The sequence below is a fragment of the Python bivittatus genome, unplaced genomic scaffold (genome assembly GCF_059951505.1).
Source record: "Python bivittatus isolate LINGU-HERP-01145 unplaced genomic scaffold, Pbiv_v1 ctg000020_np1212, whole genome shotgun sequence".
NCBI classification, from domain to species: Eukaryota; Metazoa; Chordata; class Lepidosauria; order Squamata; family Pythonidae; genus Python; species Python bivittatus.
In genome coordinates, this window is record NW_028277030.1 from 59990209 (window position 1) to 60011195 (window position 20987).

The window sequence follows — 20987 nt, forward strand, 5'->3', positions numbered from 1 at the left end:
AGTTTTCTACTTCATCAAATTTCAGCTATGGTAAAAGATAAATTTAAGCTATATTTCTGAACATTAACCCTACTTAGCATACCAACTATCTGTATAATGTGATTGTAATTGCCAATAAATGGCAAATATCTCTGATTTTTATCGAATTTTGCGAGCCGCCGCTTCTTAGGGCCCTTTATCTTTCTAGCTCTACGTTCAAACAATGGCGGATATGACGTCACAATGTGCTTTACAATTCTTTCCGGTGTTTCTAAGTGTCTGGGCCACGTGGGTGCAGTTGGTTGTCCGGTCCTGTGGAGATGGAGGCGTTAGACCGGGTGGTGTAAGTACGGGGGTTTCGGCGCTGGTCTGTCTCCTTTCCCCTTTGAGGTCATTAAATGAAAGTATTTCTGGGCTCGTAGGAAAAAAGAGTTTTTTTGTACCGTTAAAGTGACATGCGCAGCCTTTTATTTAGTAGGTGCGGAAAAAAACAACCGGTTTTAGACTTGCGGTTATTATAGCATGAGATTTCAGGGCGCATCGAGAACGCACGCCGCTCTGTCTTCAGTTGGTAGAAATCTGCTTTGAGATGCCTAAATACATCAGCCTAAAACAATCAGACGATCCGTTTTCCCCATCCTGGTGTGGGACTACAATTCTGACGATCTTCACTGATGCGCTTTGAGAGAAAATCACTTGGTATCTTGAAATGGGTAAAAAAATCACTATTTAAGAGGGGTCCGGCGAAACTCCTGATGGGGTACAGCTAAACTGCAGTGTTTGTTAAGGAACGTTTCTTAATCTTAAGACGTTCGTGTTAAGGTTCTGAGTATTTTCACTGAGACGCTGCAGTTACATTTCAAATTAGGTGAAGTGACTGAATATTTATTTGGTAGGTACCTCTACCAAGCGGTACACATATGTCTGCCTCTCCATGTTTTAGGGAAAGAACGTGCCAGTTGTATAACAGACAGGCTATGAAATGCACTCGTTATAATCTGAGAGATGTTTGTAAGTGCCTTCTGTATCTTACTTCGTCTCTGCCTTTCTAGCTCTGTGACCTTTTGGTTCCCTGCTGATGTTTGGATGATTCCAAGTTTGGCTTCTACTTTATTCACTGGTATATCAAATAAAGTTAGTGATATTCTTGAAGGGATTGGTAATAGTTCTGATGGAGAATTGTTTTTCAACCCACAAAAGAGGAACCCTGAATTAGATGATAAAGTTGTTATATTGGTCTGCTGAGTGAAATGAGGTGAGGAACGAAGAGAGCAAAGCGGAGTACTGAATGATTCCACTGCCTTGAAGAGGGAATACTGCTATTTTCATATGTTTCAGCAGAGGGAAATACTAATGACTGACTTTTTTTTTTTTAAGTCTCTGCAGTGAAAACAGTGAATCGAAAAATATAATATAAAAAATAAGTAACTATGATCCAAAGATAATTTCATAATAAATTTAGTAAAGTTAGTAAATTTAATAAAATTTAGTAAGTAAATTTTAAATAAAAAAATTACTTTTTAAAAAATAAAAAGTAAAATTAGTAAAATGTAATAAAGTCTACAATTAGGAGTTACTAAATTAATAGCAGTTCAACCTTTGCTCCTTTCACCCCACCCCCAAAGCCATAAAGGATGTTTTAATAGGTGAGTTACTTTAATATGCTTTTAAAAAGCAAGAAAAGAATCACAATAATGAGAGTTGCTGAGAGACAGGCAGCATGTACATTTAATTTTTTATTATTATCATCATCATCTGAGGCTTCAAAAAATAAAGTTTAGGCTAAGTATAGAAGGAAATGCAGTAATTGACACTCAACTTTCAGATGAGTAGGACACTAGTCTCTTTCAAGCTAAATATTGTGCTGAATTATATTGAGTATTTTTCAGTAAGGCACAGTTGAATGGTTTAAACAGTTAAAAGCAGCAAGAATCCATAGAGTTCTGTGGCATCTTACAGATGATTTAGGCAGATAGCACCTAAAACAAGAGCTCATGCTACAACAAACCAAGTTATGCTGTTTTTCATTTTTGTTTTCCATATCCGTAAATATGGATGATCTTAGTTGGAGAGAAGAAAAATATAGGTCAGTTAGAAAGCGGAGATTCCAGGAATAATATTGCAACTTAATTTTAATTTATCAAGCATTTAAATGGTCTCTTCCTAAAGTATAAAAAAGTTATGTTGCTTTAAAATAGCAAAGAAGTGTTACATTATTTCCATGAATGGAAGGAGTTTGAACAAGCCTTCCATTCTTTTCTTTCTTTCCCTATACAGAAAGGAGCTTTAAGCCATGGAAGGAGGAATAACAATATTCAGTTTTATTTTGCCCAATTCTTGAGTTGGTGTTTGTGTGAATTGGGGATTGTGATTTCGGATAAATTCTGTCCAACTGTAAACAAGCTAGCCAAACAGAAAATAACTCAAGGTTGGTAGTTGGCTTATTTACCAATTTCTACTTTATTTTAAATGATATTCTGGCTTTGCATGTAACAAGCTTCAAAGCAAACAAAATAAAACCGAGTTCTAGTTTATTCTTCCTCCCAGGCTTTCTTGGGGGCTTCTATATATATGTGGCATGCTGGCTCCCATATTGTTCACCAGCTCCTTTCCACTCTATATAGCATTAAGGCAAGCTTTCACATTACATATGAATGAAACATTTTCAGATACTGATTCCACTGTAATCAAATTGAACCAGGTAAACATTAGGTGACATGCATATTCACTTTTTAACCTCCCTCAGGTTATGTTTGTTGACCTCTAAGATCATAGATGCTTTATGAATCAGGCATTTGCTGGAAAAATGGTTCTCGTAGGAACCAATCTTATCATTTAGACTTCCTTCAGTGGATCATGCTGAGACGCAGGTAGTCCGACTCAGGAACTTTCTAAGGTACATTGGACATCATCCCCCCTCTTCATCCATAGATTCAGTTTTCATCAATAACGTTCTGCTGCTGGTTATGTTATATTAATTCTGTGTTTTTTGTAAGTTCCCATGTGGCTGTTTTATGATGGGCAGCATCTAGATGTAATAAATAAAATAATAGCATTGTAGATTGTGTTTAAATATTTTGTGAAACTTAATTCTTGGTTTGTATGTTTGGTTTTTCTTTTTTGTACTATCATGGCAGAAAGCCTAAAACGAAGAGAGCCAAAAGATTTCTTGAAAAAAGGGAGCCAAAGCTGACAGAAAATACCAAAAATGCAATGCTCATAAAAGGAGGAAATGCAAGTTTAACAGTAGCAGAAGTACTCAAAAATATTGTAAGTATGTTTAGAAATTTCTATAAAAGTAATGTCTTGTCATTTCTTTGTGAATTTGATCCAGGAAATAGTTACTGTAAATAATTTTTTTTAGATTTTTTTATCACGCCTTTATTATTTTTATAAATAACTCAGGGTGGTGAACAAACCTAATACTCCTTGTTCCTCCTCCTATTTTCCCCACAACAACAACCCTGTGAGGTGAGTTGAACTGAGAGAGAGAGACTGGCCTAAAATCATCCAGCTGGCTTTCATGCCTAAGGCAGGACTAGAACTCACAGTCTCCTGGTTTCTAGTCTGGTGCCTTAACCAGTAGGCCACCTTGGCTCTTTAATTCCTCTATTCTAATTCTAATTCCTCTAAAGTCAAAATCCGGAGCACAATGAATTAAGTATCCAATGGTTAAAGTCTCAGCGTTTGATTTTTAGTTGTTTGTGCTCCAGATTTTGGTCTTATTTCCCTTGTAAGACAGTTAATAAGGTAAATATGTTCTCTAGCAGTTGTATGCTATAAATTAGTTTATGAAACTTGTGGGGATGTTAACTTTTGTTTACTGATGTTAGAATTGTGTTGACTGCAAGCCCAAGTCTCGAGTTTATGGAACCCTTACAGGTGCTTTAAAGGATGTCCTGAGACCTGCTCCTTCTCAGCGTTGTCACTTGGTTCTGCCCACTCTGACTTCCTAAATATATCTGTATTCATTTAATTTATTTGGATTTCCATCCTGAGGGCTCAAGGAGACTTACCTCTAAAGGGCTCCCATTATAAACAGGTCATGTTGTTAGAGCTGGAGGAAGAAAAGTAGGTAAGAGAAGGGAAAGGAAAACACAGTTTTAAAACATTCCAGTGGAGGATACCATCCATGAAGCTGAGAGGTCATTTTTTACTCTGTCAGAAGGGTTCTCCAATTCGGCCAGGGTAGGATGAAAGTGACTTCCAACAGTAAAGCATAATCTGTTTAATACAATTTTCAGAACCTGAGAAAGGGACAGGAGTGAGGGGAACCAGATGCTGATCCAGATGTTAACACAATGTTGCTGCTCCATTACCATTGTGGGAGAATGTAATGGTCTGATTCAGAAAAAGCCTTTGTAGTGAAATGAGACTGTTTGTGTCTCACAGTTGCTACAGGAACCAGCAAGGGATTAGCAGAGCTATTTGATAGACCCATTATTGGAAGCCTGTTAGTGAGCTTAAAGCCTGGTGAAGTCTCTCAGGAACTCATTAATCTAGGCTTTATTTGTTCTAAGTTGATCTAAACAAATACATTTCCTTTTTATTTAAAACTTTTATTTGAAGAATGTTTCATTGTTAAATGCTACTTCTAAACTCAAATGTTCTTTTCTTATAGTATGCCCTGAAAAAGCCCTTTGCTGTCCTATATAAAAAGTAAGTGATATATTACTGATGTATTTTTCTCAGATATTAAAATGTGATATGGATCTGTGTGGCATTTAGCTATATTATACACACACACACACACGAAAATTTCAAATGTTGGCTTATCCACAGGTGACACATTTTTCATGGTATTTTGGTTTAAAATTTGAGGGTCAGCTTATCTGCAGATGGGCTTATTGACAAGCATATATGGAAGTTGGAGGGATTTTTATGTTTAATGCAGGAAAATATCTATGAAATGCTGCATAATAGAAAGTGTACATAGCCAAGCAAATCATTTGGTGTGTAACAGCCTTACCCAATCTAATGCTTTTTAGATATATAAAGTTACAATTTCCATTGGCTCTGCTGACTGGGAAGGTTGGGAGTTATCATCTAATACACCTGGAGGGTATGTTCAAGGGCTTTCTATTGCAGCACAAATACATTTCCAAAGAATTATGTGTATTAATGAGTGATAGCTTGGTATTGTAAGCAGTGATAGAAAGAGGACCCCCATGTTTGGAAGAGATATATCAGAAGCTGGGGACAAATAATTTGCTGATATAGTGCCCAGGAATATTTAATTAGTCACTGTCTGGACTGGTAAGGTGGTGATGACCTGATGACTAGCATCAAAAAGGAATGGCATAGCAGTTCTCAGATAAGTAAAGTAGCAGCATTTCACTTTAGGATCAGTTTGCACATCACGCTAAACCATGCTGTGTTCAGATAGTACCCACTGGCTTCTTCTGCTAGTAGGCATAACTAGCAAGCTATAGAAGGAGGCATCCGTAGTTTGCTTAGCATATAATATGAACCAGGCATTCTCTTTGTTTTTTGGCTTCTTTCTTTAGCTGGTTTGAAGGTTGGTTAAAGCAGGTATCAAAGAGTTAAAAAAAAATTTCTGTGTTCTTCAGAAAGAATATCACAAGACCCTTTGAAGACCAGTCCTCCTTGGTGAGTATTAGATTTAAGCTTGTGTATGTGAGATAGCAAAATAAATTCAAACAGTAGCTTTCTGGAATTGTGTGAAATTTAATTGGCTACAGAACATCCAGTCCGTATTGGCTGTCCTCAACTTTGTGTTCAACTAGCTCTCTCTTGTCTGATGTCACCAAGATGCTTTGGACGACAACGCTTTCTCTGTAGGAGAAATGATTGAAATTGGAGTTCAAAACATCTTGAGGAGAGAGGAACCAAAGAAGGCTGCTCAACCATAGTTACAGTGCTGGAAACCAGCAGCTGTGAGGCATATGTGCCACTGCCTATTGCGTATCCTTTTCTGGTGCAGCCGTGGTGAGGAATTTTGAACATTTTACTTATGGCTTATTAGCAACTTGTCATCTGAATCCAAGGGAGTTCTAAATACTAACTGTAACTTGCTTGAAACATGCCAGGATTAATCACAATCTGAATGACATAAATGTTGAGTGACTTAAATTACAGTTAATCTAAGCTGAAAGCAACGATTTCTAGGTTTCCCAAGCTGAAGCTGTTTTTCAGTCATGTCAAACTGTGAGTTACCTTGATATATAAATTGGGCCATGGAAACAAGTAAAATATTGCTGTTGGTTCTTTTCTAAATTCTCTAGTAATACTCTTTTTTGCCTCTAGATGGGTCTGTTGTAGAAGAGATAGCTCATGCTTTACATTTACCAGCGTCTGATATTATTGTTGCTGTCGTTGTTATATTTTATCCAACTTTTTATATATATATATATATATATATATATATTGATCAACTCAAAATGGCAAACATACTCAGTACTCCTGCCTCCTATTTTTCCACAACATTTTCTAAGACTTAAGAATAGCTTCCATGCCTTATAGTAACCTACTGTAGCTTGAAAAAGCAAAATATATTTTGATTATAAGCTAAAAATGAGAATATTGTTTTTACATGATTTTTTTTTCTCTGTGGGTTACATTATGGGTGTGGAACAGTTATGAATAAAAGGAACAATAATCCTGTTGCTTTGATTTATGGCTTACCCTGAGGTCAAACTGAGACGTTCACTCTCAGTTTGAAGCTGCTCTTCATTGCGACTGTATACATTAACTCGGAAGGAACTGGAATTTGAAAGCCCTCTGTCAGTCTTTGGAAAAAATACAGTGTTGGGTGCTTTGTAAATAATACATTATGATAACAATTTCTATTCAGTTAACCTTTCTGAATTTCTGGGGAAAAAAAAAGGTAACTGCAAGGTTTTTGCTGTTTTTGACCCAAAGTACTCCATAGAGTGTTTTGATTGCATCATACTCGGTTTTTTAGTGCTCGCACTCTCTCTCTCTCTGAAGAAGTGCCCCAGAGACCTGAGGAGCCTTAAAGATCATGAGGCACGGAAAAACTCCACCAACTTACAGCATGCAGATTACTTCCATATACTGTTGATCATTAAAACCATCAGTTGTGTGGCCAAGGTTGGACAGGGACTCCTTTTCCAATGCCAGGGTCAAAGCCCCAGTGGTGATGCAGGCCATCTTAAGGTTGCCCTGATCTGTCTGTAAGTCAGTAAGCCAGAGTGCATATTACTTTTCCATTAGAATAGATTAGCTTTTACAGCCATTCCTCATTTAGCGACTACCTCAGTTAGCAACCATTCGCAAATACAGTGGTAATAAACAGCAATAAAAAATTCATTTTCCAACCAATGCACTCATTTAGGACCAAATTTTGTGGGCCTGACACAAAAGCCCTCAATGTGAAACTAATTAAAGTCTGGTCAGTTTCAGGCAGCAGAGGGTTCTAATCAATTAATTAAGGTTACAGAGCTGAGCTTGTTAACTTGAGTTAGCACTTTTTAGGGAAGTGCTGCACTTTGGAGAAAAGCAACTCAGGAAGAAATAGCTTGTTTAGGCAATCTCTCTCTGCCCTGCAAGGGGACAAAAAAGGGGGCAAAAAAAGATCAGGCACAGAACACTGTATAAGAGAACTTTATTGGAATGGGACAGCAGCAACTAGTGTTCTTTGCAACGTCTCTCTCTTTCTCTGTTCACTTAGCAACCATTTCACTTAACGGCCAAGTCATTGGATGGAACACAGTCACTAAACAAGGAGAAGGTGTAACTGGGAATTGTAAGCCAATGGAGTCTTCTCTTTTGGCAAGATTTACAATGATGTAGTAGCCACTCATTCTTCTCAAGTTATGTCTTGAAATCTGTTTTTGTGTTGTGCTTTGCAAGATGTTTCAATATATTTAAAACTCTGTGATCTCCCATTATTAGGAATTTTTTTCCAAGAAGTCTGATTGTTCTTTGTTCCTGTTTGGATCACATAGTAAGAAGAGGCCTAATAATCTGATCATAGGTAATGTGTCTGGGTTTTATTTATGTAATTATTGTGGGTTGGAGGAAATAGATCAAGAGGCTCTCACTGTGCGAAAGCAAGTCTGTCCTTGTCTTGAGCCAAATAGATGGAATTTAGAGGAAGGGTCAGCAGAGGAATTGTGGTCAAGGCCAGCCGACACAAGCTCATCGCCTTCAGGTTTACAATCAGTGCAGATAGAGAACAGCCCTTTGATAGACCTGCTTGGCTATCTTTGTCTAAAATCTTCAGTATTCAAAGTTTCTCTATCATTTATGACCTGATTAGCACATAAAGATAAGCCATAATGTGATTTCTTTGATTAGCTTGATGAACAGACTAGGCCAGTATGGTTTGTTCAATAGTGTAACTTTCTATGATGTCCAGTGAGATAGAGTAAAAGGTGGTGCTAGTCTTGTTATGGTATCAGGTTTCCTAATTCTTCTCTTTAAGGAAAAGCATACGAAGCTACTGTATGTTTTCAAAGGTATCATAAAGATACATGAAGAATCGTGTTTGTTATAATCTTCTTATATGTGTAATCTTTGTTACATGTACCATAAACACTGCATTCATTCTAAAATGGAAGCATATTGCATTGATTAAAGACAAAATTTAATTACTTCCCACTCTCTTTTGGTAGGTCGTATGTATGACTATCACATTCTGGATATGGTTGAACTGGGCATTGAGAAGTTTGTAGCCCTCAGTGATATCAAGGTAACGTGTTTCAAAATATTACTAGTTCTCTTGTAACAAATGCTTACTGACATAATTTGTTTGGGGATCTCAATTTTTTTCTCTTTCTTCTGGGCTCTGCTTCTAAACTGCTGTTTGATCAGTCTTTTAATGTAGTTTGATCTTTACGCATGCATGCATGCCTTTGAGTCAGCATTGACTCCTGGCAACTGCCTGGACAAGTCCCTGCAGTTTTCTTGGCAAGATTTCAGAAGTGGTTTGCCCTTGCCTCCTTCCTAGGGCTGAGAGAGAGGGATTGGCCCAAGGCCACCCAGATGGCTTTGTGCCCAGGTAAGATCACAGTCTCTTGGTTTCTAGCCTGATGCCTTAACTACTACACCAGACTGGCTCTTTATTTAATTTTAAAGATAGTATAATACAGTCAGGTCCAGAAATATTGGGACATCGACACAATTCTAACATCTTTGGCTCTATACACCACCACAATGGATTTGGAATGAAACAAACACAATGTGCATTAACTGCAGACTGTCAGCTTTAATTTGAGGGTATGTACATCCAACTCAGGTGAACGGTGTAGGAATTACAACAGTTTGCATATGTGCCTCCCACTTGCTAAGGGACCAAAAGTAATGGGACAGAATAATAATCATACATCAAACTTTCCCTTTTTAATACTTGGTTGCAAATCCGTTGCAGGCAATCACAGCCTGAAGTCTGGAACGCATAAACATCACCAGACGCTGGGTTTCATCCCTGGTGATGCTCTGCCAGGCCTCTACTGCAACTGTCTTCAGTTCCTGCTTGTTCTTGGGGCATTTTCCCTTCAGTTTTGTCTTCAGCAAGTGAAATGCATGCTCAATGGGATTCAGGTCAGGTGATTGACTTGGCCATTGCATAACATTCCACTTCTGTCCCTTCAAAAACTCTTTGGTTGCTTTTGCAGTATGCTTTGGGTCGTTGTCCATCTGTACTGTGAAGCGCCGTCCAATGAGTTCTGCAGCATTTGGCTGAATGTGAGCAGATAATATTGCCCGAAACACTGCAGAATTCATCCTGCTGCTTTTGTCAGCAGTCACATCATCAATAAATACAAGAGAACCAGTTCCATTGGCAGCCATACATGCCCATGCCATGACATTACCACCACCATGCTTCACTGATGAGGTGGTATGCTTAGGATCATGAGCAGTTCCTTTCCTTCTCCATACTCTTCTCTTCCCATCACTCTGGTACAAGTTGATCTTGGTCTCATCTGTCCATAGGATGTTGTTCCAGAACTGTGAAGGCTTTTTAGATGTCGTTTGGCAAACTCTAATCTGGCCTTCCTGTTTTTGAGGCTCACCAATGGTTTACATCTTGTGGTGAACCCTCTGTATTCACTCTGGTGAAGTCTTCTTTTGATTGTTGACTTTGACACACATACACCTACCTCCTGGAGAGTGTTCTTGATCTGGCCAACTGTTGTGAAGGGTGTTTTCTTCACCAGGGAACGAATTCTTCGGTCATCCACCACAGTTGTTTTCCGTTGTCTCCCGGGTCTTTTGGTGTTGCTGAGCTCACCGGTGCGTTCCTTCTTTTTGAGAATGTTCCAAACAGTTGTTTTGGCCACGCCTAATGTTCTTGCTATCTCTCTGATGGGTTTGTTTTGTTCCTTCAGCCTAATGATGGCTTGCTTCACTGATAGTGACAGCTCTTTGGATCTCATCTTGAGAGTTGACAGCAACAGATTCCAAATGCAAATAGCACACTTGAAATGAACTCTGGGCCTTTTATCTGCACATTGTAATTGGGGTACTGAGGGGATATCACATACTTGGCCATGGAACAGCTGAGAAGCCAATTGTCCCATTACTTTTGGTCCCTTAACAAGTGGGAGGCACATATGCAAACTGTTGTACTTCCTACACCGTTCACCTGAGTTGGATGTACATACCCTCAAATTAAAGCTGACAGTCTGCAGTTAACGCACATTGTGTTTGTTTCATTCCAAATCCATTGTGGTGGTGTATAGAGCCAAAGATGTTAGAATTGTGTCGATGTCCCAATATTTCTGGACCTGACTGTATATGGGAGGGAGGGTTGCTAAGTGTTTTCTGTTTAAACTGATACAAACAGAAAAATCAGGGATACTACTTGAAACTCAGTGCGATCATAATCTGACAAAGTGTATGTCCACCTTTGAATGTCCAAGAAGCTTTTCCCATTGGTTGTTCCCATTGTGCTTCACTGGAATCTGCTTTTGAAACTTAACTGTGGGGTTATCACTGATGAGAGGGAAGTAGCAGAAGCTGTAGTTTGCTGCAATCCAGGTGGCTTGAAATTGCGCAGTCAAGCCTAGCCAACTGTGATGGGTTACTGCTTTTGATTGACACTATCAGCTGCTCTACTTGTTCCAAGAATTCCTGGATATTTGAGCTGTTACTTTTGGCTGACATTCACAGGGCAGTGTTTACCAGTGGTGCTGACACCTGATTTAAATAAAAACTTAGATGATCAAATTTGTTTCAGCAGCTTAAGTCTGCTTGCTTTGTTTTTAGGCAGTAAACATATATTTCATAGTGCAGTGTCTTAGAAGAAACATATTCTTCTAATATGGTGCCTGTCATTTCAGTTTTTATGAACACATTAAATAATAATTAACTTTTAAAGTATCTAATGTTGGGTGTGCTTGTTTAATTGAATTTGACAGTTTATTTAAATATGATGCCCACTAAATATGTAGTTCCCAGAATTCTCAGCACAGCCAACAGCTGGGACTTGTTCCTGTTGTGAGTGACCAGGTGGTAGATCTTCTGGGGGTGCTGTTTTCTCCTCCTCTTGATCTTCTGCCAACCATTTTTATTTTTTAACCTTTTAAATTTTATAATAGAACAGCAAGTGTCCAGAGGGAACAAAGCCCATGCTGATATTTGCAGGTGATGCTTTTGACATTGATGAGGAACATAGAAGATTAAAAAGCCTTCTAATTGGTAAGTCATTTGAGTTAACATGGTTGTGTCATTGAGCAGTGTTTCTTAAACTTCTTGCTTTTAGGACCCCTTCCCACTTTTAAAAATTATGGAGGGCTCAAAAAGAGCATTTATCCATATGGGTTATATTTATTTATATTGACCATATGTAAAATTAAAGTTGATGCATTTGTAGAATATTTATTGAATCATGTAAAAATAACAATATTAATCCCATTTGATGTTAACATAAAATATTTTTCTTGGAAAAAAACCTATATTTTTAAAACATATTAAAAACATAATTAGAAGAGTTACATTGTTTTAAATGTTTGCAAATATCTTTAATATCTAGCAAATAATTTTGATTTCATGAACCACTGAGAGGGTCTTGGAGAACCCCCAGGGGTTCTTGGACCACACTTTAAGAAATGCTGTCACAGAGTATTGTGGAAGCTGTTGAGCATTTGTGTCATAGAGTACTCTGGGAGCTATTGCAGTAGTGAATCTTGTTGGTCTTTGAGATTTAACTATTTCCTAATAATACTAAAATAAGAAAAAGCCACTTGGAGGTATGTTACTTGTGTCAGATCAGTAATTGTGATATTTTTATTAGACCCTTATTTTTCATTACATGCTTAATTTTTTCTTCAGAACATATGTGTGTGTGGGTTTCCTTGCTGTGGGCTAGGTGGATGACATTTTGGCATAAGATAACAAAGTTAATTTGCTGACAGAAATAAATGTGATCTAAAATAATGACCAGATCTGGGAACATCAGAAAATTTCACATGTCATTGAGGTGAAGTTAGGATGGACTTCGTAATCTGGTTGGGAGATTACTAGGAGCCCTGTGCTGGTGCGGGATCAACAGATAATAGAAAAGAATCAAGCATGTATGTAATAAGATGCAGTATTGTAAGCTTTTCAGAACACACTGAAAGCCAAACCGTGTTAGTATTGTGTACTCCCCTAGCTGTGATATTGTAGGATGGGACTGGACGATCAGAGAGTTGATAACTAATATCTCCCACTGGGTCTTCTGTCCTCCCACAAGCTGGGCAATTATTGGAACAAAAAGCTTGTGTCTGTATCCCTTTACACAGACAGGGAATTTCAGTGTTGTCCCATTGGTGCCTGTAAACTATAGGTGTAGAACTTCAATAAACTCAAGCCTTTTGCTCCCTTTCTCCACTACAGGTGGTCCTCATTTAACAACCACTTGCTCAGCAATTGTTCAAACTTGTGATGGTGTTGAACAAGTAGTATTTATTTATTTATTTATTTATTTATTTTTATTTTCAAATTTATATATGCCACCCATCTCACTGTACAAGTGACTGCAGGCAGTGGTACAAGTAAAACACTATAATATCTTAGAAAAAAATATACAAGTTAAAAACTACAAAAGGTTAAAATTAAAACTAAAAAGTTAGAACTATAAACTTCAAGTAGCTCTTGGTAGAGTTTTACAGGGGAATCATTGAGTCTGTTATCTGTTCCTCTATAACTGTCTGGTTTGACTCTGCAACCAAACAGGACAGACTCAGACTCCAATGGATAGTTAAGTCTGCAGAAAGGACAGTTGCAACCCGCCTGCCTTCTATAGAAGAACTGTATACTGTGAGGGTCAAAAGGAGGGCAGAGAGGATATCTGCAGACTCTTCCCATCCTGGATATAAACCGTTCCAACTTCTTCCTTCAGGATGGCACTACAGAGCACCATATATTAAAACATCTAGATATCGGAATAGTTTTTTCCCTTGTGCCATTGCTCTGTTAAACACTACATGACTCGATATGTGCTGGACAGTGGCTTCTCCCTTTGAAAAAGTTATTTTACTGTGTAGTGTTACTATTTATTATTTTTCTGTTGCTATCCAAACGCACTGTTGATCTTGCTGTTTGTCACCGAAGACAAATTCCTTGTATATATTTTATACTTGGTCATTAAAGTATTTTGTATTTATATTTGTAGTTGGCAGAGCCAGTTATTGATGCGCTTTTGGAAGGTCTTCAGAGTGGGGCCCAATCTCACCTCAGGGAGCAAGATGTTCCAGAGGGTGGGAGCCATAGCAGAAAAGGGTCTCCTCCTGGACCCCACCAGTCAGAACTCTCTAGGCAATGGGGTGTGTAACATACCCTTCCTGCCTTATGACTCTGGCCCTCAAAGTTTTGGCTGTCACAGTGCCCCTGTGGTCACATGATTGTGATCTGGGTGATCAGCAACCGGCCCAGATTTCCAGCCATCACAGCATCCCGCAGTCATGTGATCACGATTTGCAACCTTCCCTGCTGGCTTCCCACAAGCAAAGTCAACGGGGAAGCTGGCAGGAAGTCAGAAGTTGCAAACACATGAGGTCCTCGCTTAACAACCCATGTGGTCCTCGCTTAACAACAGTAACCAGAAATTCCAGTCCCAATTAACTGTTGTTAAGTGAGGACTACCTATGCTATCCTCTGGTCTTGACCGCTTCTGTCCTTGGGGCTTCGAATGCCATAAAGGTAGCCCTTGTTTGGCGACTGCCTTGAACAGTGACCATTCGCAGTTACAATGGTGATGAAAAAGTAACTTTGCGACCAATACCTTCATTTGCAATCTTCACAGCATGTCTCTCTCAGTCACATTTCCCCCATTACAGTCAATTAGTACACGTCCTGTGCCTGACCCGTTTTTTTCTTTTTTCCCCTCTTGCAGGACAGAGAGACTGTCCTTAAACAAGCTATCTCTTCCTGAGCTGCTTTTCTCTGCAGCATAGCGCTTCCCTAAAAAGTGCTAACCACATAGTCAGCTCTGTGACCTTAATTAGTTGATTAGAATCCAGGCAAGACCCTAATCAGTTTCACACTAGAGGCTTCCAAAGGGCGGGGGAGTGGGGAACAAGGGCTATAAGATTTGCCCTTTTATCTGGCTTCCTCATGAGTTGAGTTCCAGAAACCTTCTCTGCCAGGGTTCACCTGACTGTTTGGGATTGTATCCTTCTGATGCTGTAAAGCAAAGAAGCTGAAGTAAAACTAAGCACAGTCACAGTCACATGATTTTCACTTAGCGATCACTTTGCTTAACAACCAAGTTGCTGGTCCCAATTGTGATCGCTAAATGAGGACTATCTGTACTTATATTGGAAGTACAAGTAGTCTTCAACTTACAACCACAATTGGGACTGGAATTTCCATCGCTAAGCAATGTGGTTATAAAATGAGATGACAAGTGACTGCAGCAATAGCAATCCTGGAAGTCCCCATTGCTGTTGTTAAGCGAATTCCACCAGTCATTAGTCTAGGACCCACCCCAATCCAAGCCATTCCGGGGTTGGTCCCTCCAAGCCTTGACCCTCAATAAAGTAAGGGACTGCTTCCAACTCCCCCCATCTGCCTATCTCACTCCCTATCTCTGCCCTTTTGCCTGCCCTGGTGTGTGCTAATAAGGGAAGGAGAGCATGGTGCATGCAAGCGAGCGAAGGGGGAAGGAGGGTGTGGTGTGTGCAGGCAAGGGGAAGGAGGGGGCGATGCATGCATGCAAGCAAGTGAAGGAGGGCATGGTACATGCATGCAAGTGAGCAGAGGGCGAAGGAGAGCGCTGATGCAGGCAAACAAGCAAAGGGGGAAGGAGTGAAGGGGAGAAGGAGGTGCAGTGCGTGTAAGTGAAGAAAGCCCAGGGTAGATGGGGTAGACTTACCTGAGTGACTTGTGACCTTCTCTGCCAGCTTCCCCATTGTCTTTGTGGGAAGCCAGCAGGGAAGGTTGCAAATGGCGATCACATGATCATAGGGTACTTGGCAACCGGTCATAAGTGTAAACAGGTTGCCAAGCTCCCAGATCATGATCATGTGACCGCGGGGGCACTGCAATGGCTGTAACTTCAGGGACCAGTCATAAGTCCATTTTTTCAGCACCATCGTAACTTTGAACAGTCACTGAACAAATGGTCGTAACTCGAGGACTATCTGTAAATGTAATCATACACAACTACTTGCATTATTTGAGAGGCCAAACAGCTTGACCTGAATCATTTTGGCTCTCATGGAAAAGTACTCAACTGGCTCTTCCGCTTTTTCACCCTTTAGATTTTTTCAGAGGCCCTGTTGTCCCCAGTATTCGGCTGGCAGGCTTAGAACATGTTCTGCATTTCACAGCAGTGGATGAAAAGATCTATATGAGAAGTTACAAGTAAGTCTGTGTGGTGGTTCGATATGTGCCACAATGTGCAGTCATACATTGACTAAGATTTGAGTTGGGAAGTGTTTTTGTATGATTGGATTACAGCAATATAAGAGAGTCACTTAAAGTGGAAAAAAAGCCTAATTTTGTCTGTTCAGGCTAGCTTCCCATAGTATTATCCCACAGGTTATAAAGTATTGAATTGTGTAATACACTTGCCCTCTGTATGAAATGGGTAAAGACCCAATTAAAAATGTTGCTTAAAACCCTCATCCACTTAAAAGAAACAAAACGTTACAGGTATATTAATTGTACTTATGTTTTATTTTCAAGCTAAACTTGTTGATAAAAACTATGAATTCTCAGCAATAGAAAAGTGCATGTACACATGAACCCACAAGCAAATTCGTTCTCCAAAAACCACAGTTTCCCCAGAAAATGTCCACCAAAGTACCCCCTTTTTAAGCCAGGATGTACACTATTATTGTACACTGTGTAGTTCAAGCTGTCCAGTTGTGATTGGTTTTGTCAGTGTTGCTCTCCCACTGTGTTAATATTCAGTAACCTTTACTGCGCTTATACAGAGCTTAATATTGCCTACTTTGCAGTAAAACCCCACTATATCCTACCCTTGAAGGTTTTTCTAGATATAATTACCTATTTTGGATTATTCTAGATTAACTGTGTTAGTTTCATATGGTTGATCTTCAGCAAGTGTCTGGGGTAGAGTGAAACAAAGGGCTATTTGCACTTTGACTGTTGAACACTGACTTCCTTACTTTGCTGGTCTTTGCATTTGTGCAAAAGCTGAACATAGACACAAGGCCTGTTCATAAACTGTTAATCTCAGATCCCCCTGCTTTGCTATAATATCAGTTCAGCTTTATTATGACCATCCTCCCGCATACATATATCTTCGTTTCTTTATATGTTTTTTAAATATTAGGGCCACTTATTTTCTATGAATATAAAACACATTACTGTATATGTATTGGGACAGGCTTCCAGAATTCTTCATACAACATGGCCATTGGTAAAATTCTGGGAGTTAAAATCCACCCATCTGGAATGTCCCGAACTTGGAGAACTCTCTTTTGGAATATTGTACAGAATCAAATCATAACAGTTGAGCCTTATGTGATTATGCAGCTGTCCAAAGTCTGGGGCCTGGGTTTTATGGTATTCTCTCTCTCTCTCTCGTAAAGTAAGATAAGAGAAGGAGGTGGGAAAATAAGACCAGAGTGCATGATCATGAATCTTTATCATCTCCCATTAATATCAGAACTGTTATATAACGCTTGGTTGACTAACCATCTCAGTGGAGAGAATAATAGCTTCTCACAGAGGAAACAAGAAAAGAACAAATCAGGCATATGTATCAGTCTGAACGTTGGAAACTGCTGCCTCTAGTAGGCTGCACAGTACAGGGAAATCCAAGTTTTGAAAATCTTTAAATGTTTTAATTAATCTCATAAGTGTCTTCAAAATTAACTAGTTGGCAATGTGCTAAGTGTTATAGAGCAGGAATATAATTAAGAAGCAATAAGAATAGGGTTCCTGATAAGGTTATAAAAATAGTTTGCTTTACTTTCAAGTGAAAGGTAGAACATAGAGAAGTCATTGTTTGCCTTGTATGAGCTGTTCCATCTTTTCAAACTTAGTCATGTCTGGTATTTATATATATAATCAATCTACAACTTTGGTAGAATGTGGCACAGATACACGTTCTGTGAACAACTGGTGTGTGCAGGAGAACTTGGGATTGATGAACCAATAAGTATATTCATTATTTTATTTATATTTTAATATTAATAATAAAGTATGTTAATTGCAACTAGTTTCCATTAGGCTACAATTGATTGTTTCTGTGTGTAACTTCAACAAAGATGGAGAAGAAACTGCTCAGGTTATATATCCCTCATCCAATCCATTTTCTCTTATGAGATGATTGGACTACTATTTTGAGGACTGGATTACACCAAGTCCTTAGTTTCAAAATGAAATATGGATCAAAAATAAACTGATGAACAACTCTGTCACTGTAATAGTAGATGGGGAGAGTATGTATTCTCAAAATAAAGAGGGAGAACTGAATGATTTGTTGTTGTTGTTGTTTAGTCGTTAAGTCGTGTCCGACTCTTCGTGACCCCATGAACCATATTGCGCCAGGCCTTCCTGTCCTTCACTGCCTCCCTGAGTTTGCTCAGTTTCATGCTCATTGCTTCAGTGATGCTATCTAAGAACTGAATGATACCAGTGGTAAAATGGGCATATTATAGTTAGGACAGTACCCAGCTGTCTTCCAGGCACAGCAGAATGATGTAGAAATACATTTTCCTTTTTCTACCCAGCTCTTAGATTTGGTGACATACAGGAGGAGGAGGAAGAAAAGATAGTCTTGTATGGGTTGCATTGTATTTTATGATTAAGCATGACATGCAAATATAGTCTAGAAATCTGCTTGTCCATCATTAGAAGTAACCTTGTTTTCCAAATGTAGACTTTAATCAAGCATCAAACGAAATGGCTTGCTGACACTTTTCAGTTCAACACTGAAGGATTTTTATTATTATTATTATTATTATTATTATTATTATTATTATTATTATTCAGCTCAAGGCAGCAAACATGCCTAATGCTCCTACAACAACAACCCTGTGAGGTGGGTTAAGCTGAGAGAGAGGGACTGGCCCAAGGTCACCCAGCCGGCTTTCCTGCCTAAGGGAGGCCTAGAACTCACCGTCTCCTGCTTTCTAGGCCAGCACCTGAACCTCTGGACCAAACTGGCTCCAGATATAGCTTTTATGTAAACTCTGATCAGTAAAGTTATACCCATATCTAGCTTAATGTTTGTGTGAAGACAGAGGACATTATAAACAAAAGTAAAGCATTGAGCAACATATTCAATCTCTATTTTATAACTCCTTAATAATATTTTTCAGCACCATTTGATCTCATGAAACTGTTCCGTTTGAAGATTATTTGTATAGCCAAAAAAAGGACATGTGTTACAATAAATAGCAAGTTTATAAACTAACCTTATCTTCAACTAACCTTAACTTATGCAAAATAAGCCAAAGTACATTATCCCTATGGTAGATGAAGTAGTATTTTCTTATACCACAAAAGTGTATGGCCATTATTCCTTATAGCGTTTCTCCCGAAAGAATCTATGAAGAAAGGGGCCGCTGATATTCCTTTGGGGTGCAACATTTATAGAGTATTATGGGGCAATCCTTTCTGCTTACTCCTCTTTCCAGAATCTTTCGTACAGCAGTTGACTTTGGTAAATGTTTGTCCGTTGATACTATTAACATAGACCTGAAACTAGCTTTGCACACTGGCATTGGGTATTGATATGAATTGCATAGGACTGGTTTGTTAGTACCTTGTGTTGAACTGTCCAGAGGAAGGTTGCTACAAGGATTCAGAATGTCAGTTGAAGTAATCAAGCAAGAGGGTTTTTTTTCCTTCTCCCATTTTCAAGGGTATTGTTGAAAAGGTCTGGTTGCAAAATACCCAGGATTGAACTTGAAGATATGGGACCCTCATTAGATTTGGTGATAAGGAGGACACATCTGGCATCAGATGATCTTTATAAGCTGTCGCTAAAACAGCCTAAAGCTCTCAAGGTATGTAGGCAAGTCTTTATACATTTATGCCTGGAAAATCTGCCTCACACACAGAACCTAAGGGTGGTATGGAACTGAAAAGATTTTTCTGCTTATGGAACAGAGCTACTTAAGGAAGAAGAACTGTAAAGAGTTACAGTTAATTAAATCCATGAATATAAGCACTATCCCATTTTTCTTACTGTACTTTAAGGATTATTTTAGATTGCCCATGTCCTTTGATTCTACTAAATATTGCTGTACCCCAGTCTGGGACTTTGGGAATGATTGCTGCTTGGCTTACTTGTGGCCACCATTTATTTTGTTGAGATATAGATGTGCTTGTGTGTGTGCCTACAAGTCAGTCTTGATTCCTGGCAACTGCCTGCAGTTTTCTTGGCAAGATTTTGGAAGTCGTTTGCCACTTGCCTTCTTCCTAGACTGAGTGACTAGCCCAAGGTCACTCAGCTGACTCCCGGTCTCCTGGTTTCTAGCCTGGTGCCTTTAACCACTAGACCAAACTGGCTCTCTATAGATGTGCTTAGGTGATATCATAAAGAGCTGACCTGATATGACAGATTTAGTCTCTTTTTGTAATCCTTAAATCATTATTTCTGGAGTTTTTGCAAATTAAACCAGTTTTCTCCAACTTGAGTGCCTTCCTAATATGTGGACTTCAAAGCCCAGAATTTTCCAACCTACATGGCTCTTTTTTATTATTGTGATGATGATGATGATGATGATGATGATGATGATGATGATGATGATGATGATGATGAACCTATGTGGCTCTTGATGAAAATTCTGGGAGTAGTCTGCACATTGGAAAGTAGCAGGGTTAGGAAGGGCTGAATTAAACTTGGTCTCCAAATGGGGCTTCAGCACATTTCTCCAGATTTCATGGCTTGTGAGTTCCAACCTTTGTTTCTCCTAATTAATTTGATTTAGATTAATTAATTAATTAGATTTTAAGTTGTAATGGAAGGACATTTTCCAGTGGTTATTAGATAAGGATTGCATTTTGAAAAAAACTGCTTGTCATTCTAGATTAGCAAATGGGCATTTTCTTGTATTTCTAGCCAAAGAAAAAGAAGAATGTCTCCCATGATGTCTTTGGGACAAAATATGGGCGGATTCATATGCAGAAACAGGACCTGGATAAACTGCAGACTAGAAAAATGAAAGGTTTAAAGAAAAGACTGGCTGAAAAGAAAACGGAAGATGGAGGGGATCCAAAGAAACTAAAGTTGGAATGAGAAGTTTGGACTGGAATGAGCATTTGAATTTGGTTGCTATCACTGAAATGCCATATAAACTTAAATCTTATTTCAAGTAGATTTTACTATTTTGCCATTTCTGAAGATGTTTGTAAACAGTGGATGATCTTAATAATTTTTTCTAGTAAAGTTTATTTGATCACTTGAAACAGATATTTCTATAATGGCTTCTGACAATTCTAGGTGTTTGCTCTTGCCATAATCTTCTCCCAGTCTTTATCATAAATTACTCAGAATGTAAAACACATAGCTTGGGGCAGATTTACATTTGGGGCAGATTTGCTCAAAGTTAGTATATGGAGCTAAAGGCTTATGTAGAAATGAAGAACAGTTTCCAGACTGTTTTGGCCTT

At 38.8% G+C, this 20987-nt stretch overlaps 1 protein-coding gene across 2 annotated transcripts; it reads left to right on the forward strand.

Annotated features, from left to right (window-relative positions):
• The first annotated feature begins 210 nt into the window (after positions 1-210).
• On the forward strand, positions 211-20784 carry RPF2 (ribosome production factor 2 homolog). Of its 2 annotated transcripts, XM_025165650.2 has the most exons (11): positions 288-322; positions 2257-2407; positions 3117-3249; positions 4601-4638; positions 5550-5589; positions 7858-7939; positions 8580-8656; positions 11508-11607; positions 15654-15756; positions 19235-19379; positions 20438-20784. In XM_025165650.2, the coding sequence occupies exons 3-11, from the start codon at positions 3193-3195 to the stop codon at positions 20612-20614; spliced, it is 819 nt and encodes a 272-aa protein (XP_025021418.1). In that variant the 5' UTR covers positions 288-322; positions 2257-2407; positions 3117-3192; the 3' UTR covers positions 20615-20784. The 2 variants fall into 2 exon arrangements, with proteins under 2 accessions (XP_007426647.1, XP_025021418.1); XM_007426585.3 differs by lacking the exon at positions 2257-2407 and having other exon boundaries at positions 211-322.
• The last annotated feature ends 203 nt before the right edge of the window (positions 20785-20987 follow it).

Bases quoted from the DNA above. Each gene is read 5' to 3' on its own strand.
- RPF2 (XM_007426585.3), top strand. From the start codon at position 300: ATGGAGGCGTTAGACCGGGTGGT. The intron at 4,639-5,549 runs GTAAGTGATATA...TGTGTTCTTCAG, and splicing joins TTTGCTGTCCTATATAAAAA to AAAGAATATCACAAGACCCT. The intron at 19,380-20,437 runs GTATGTAGGCAA...TTGTATTTCTAG, and splicing joins AACAGCCTAAAGCTCTCAAG to CCAAAGAAAAAGAAGAATGT.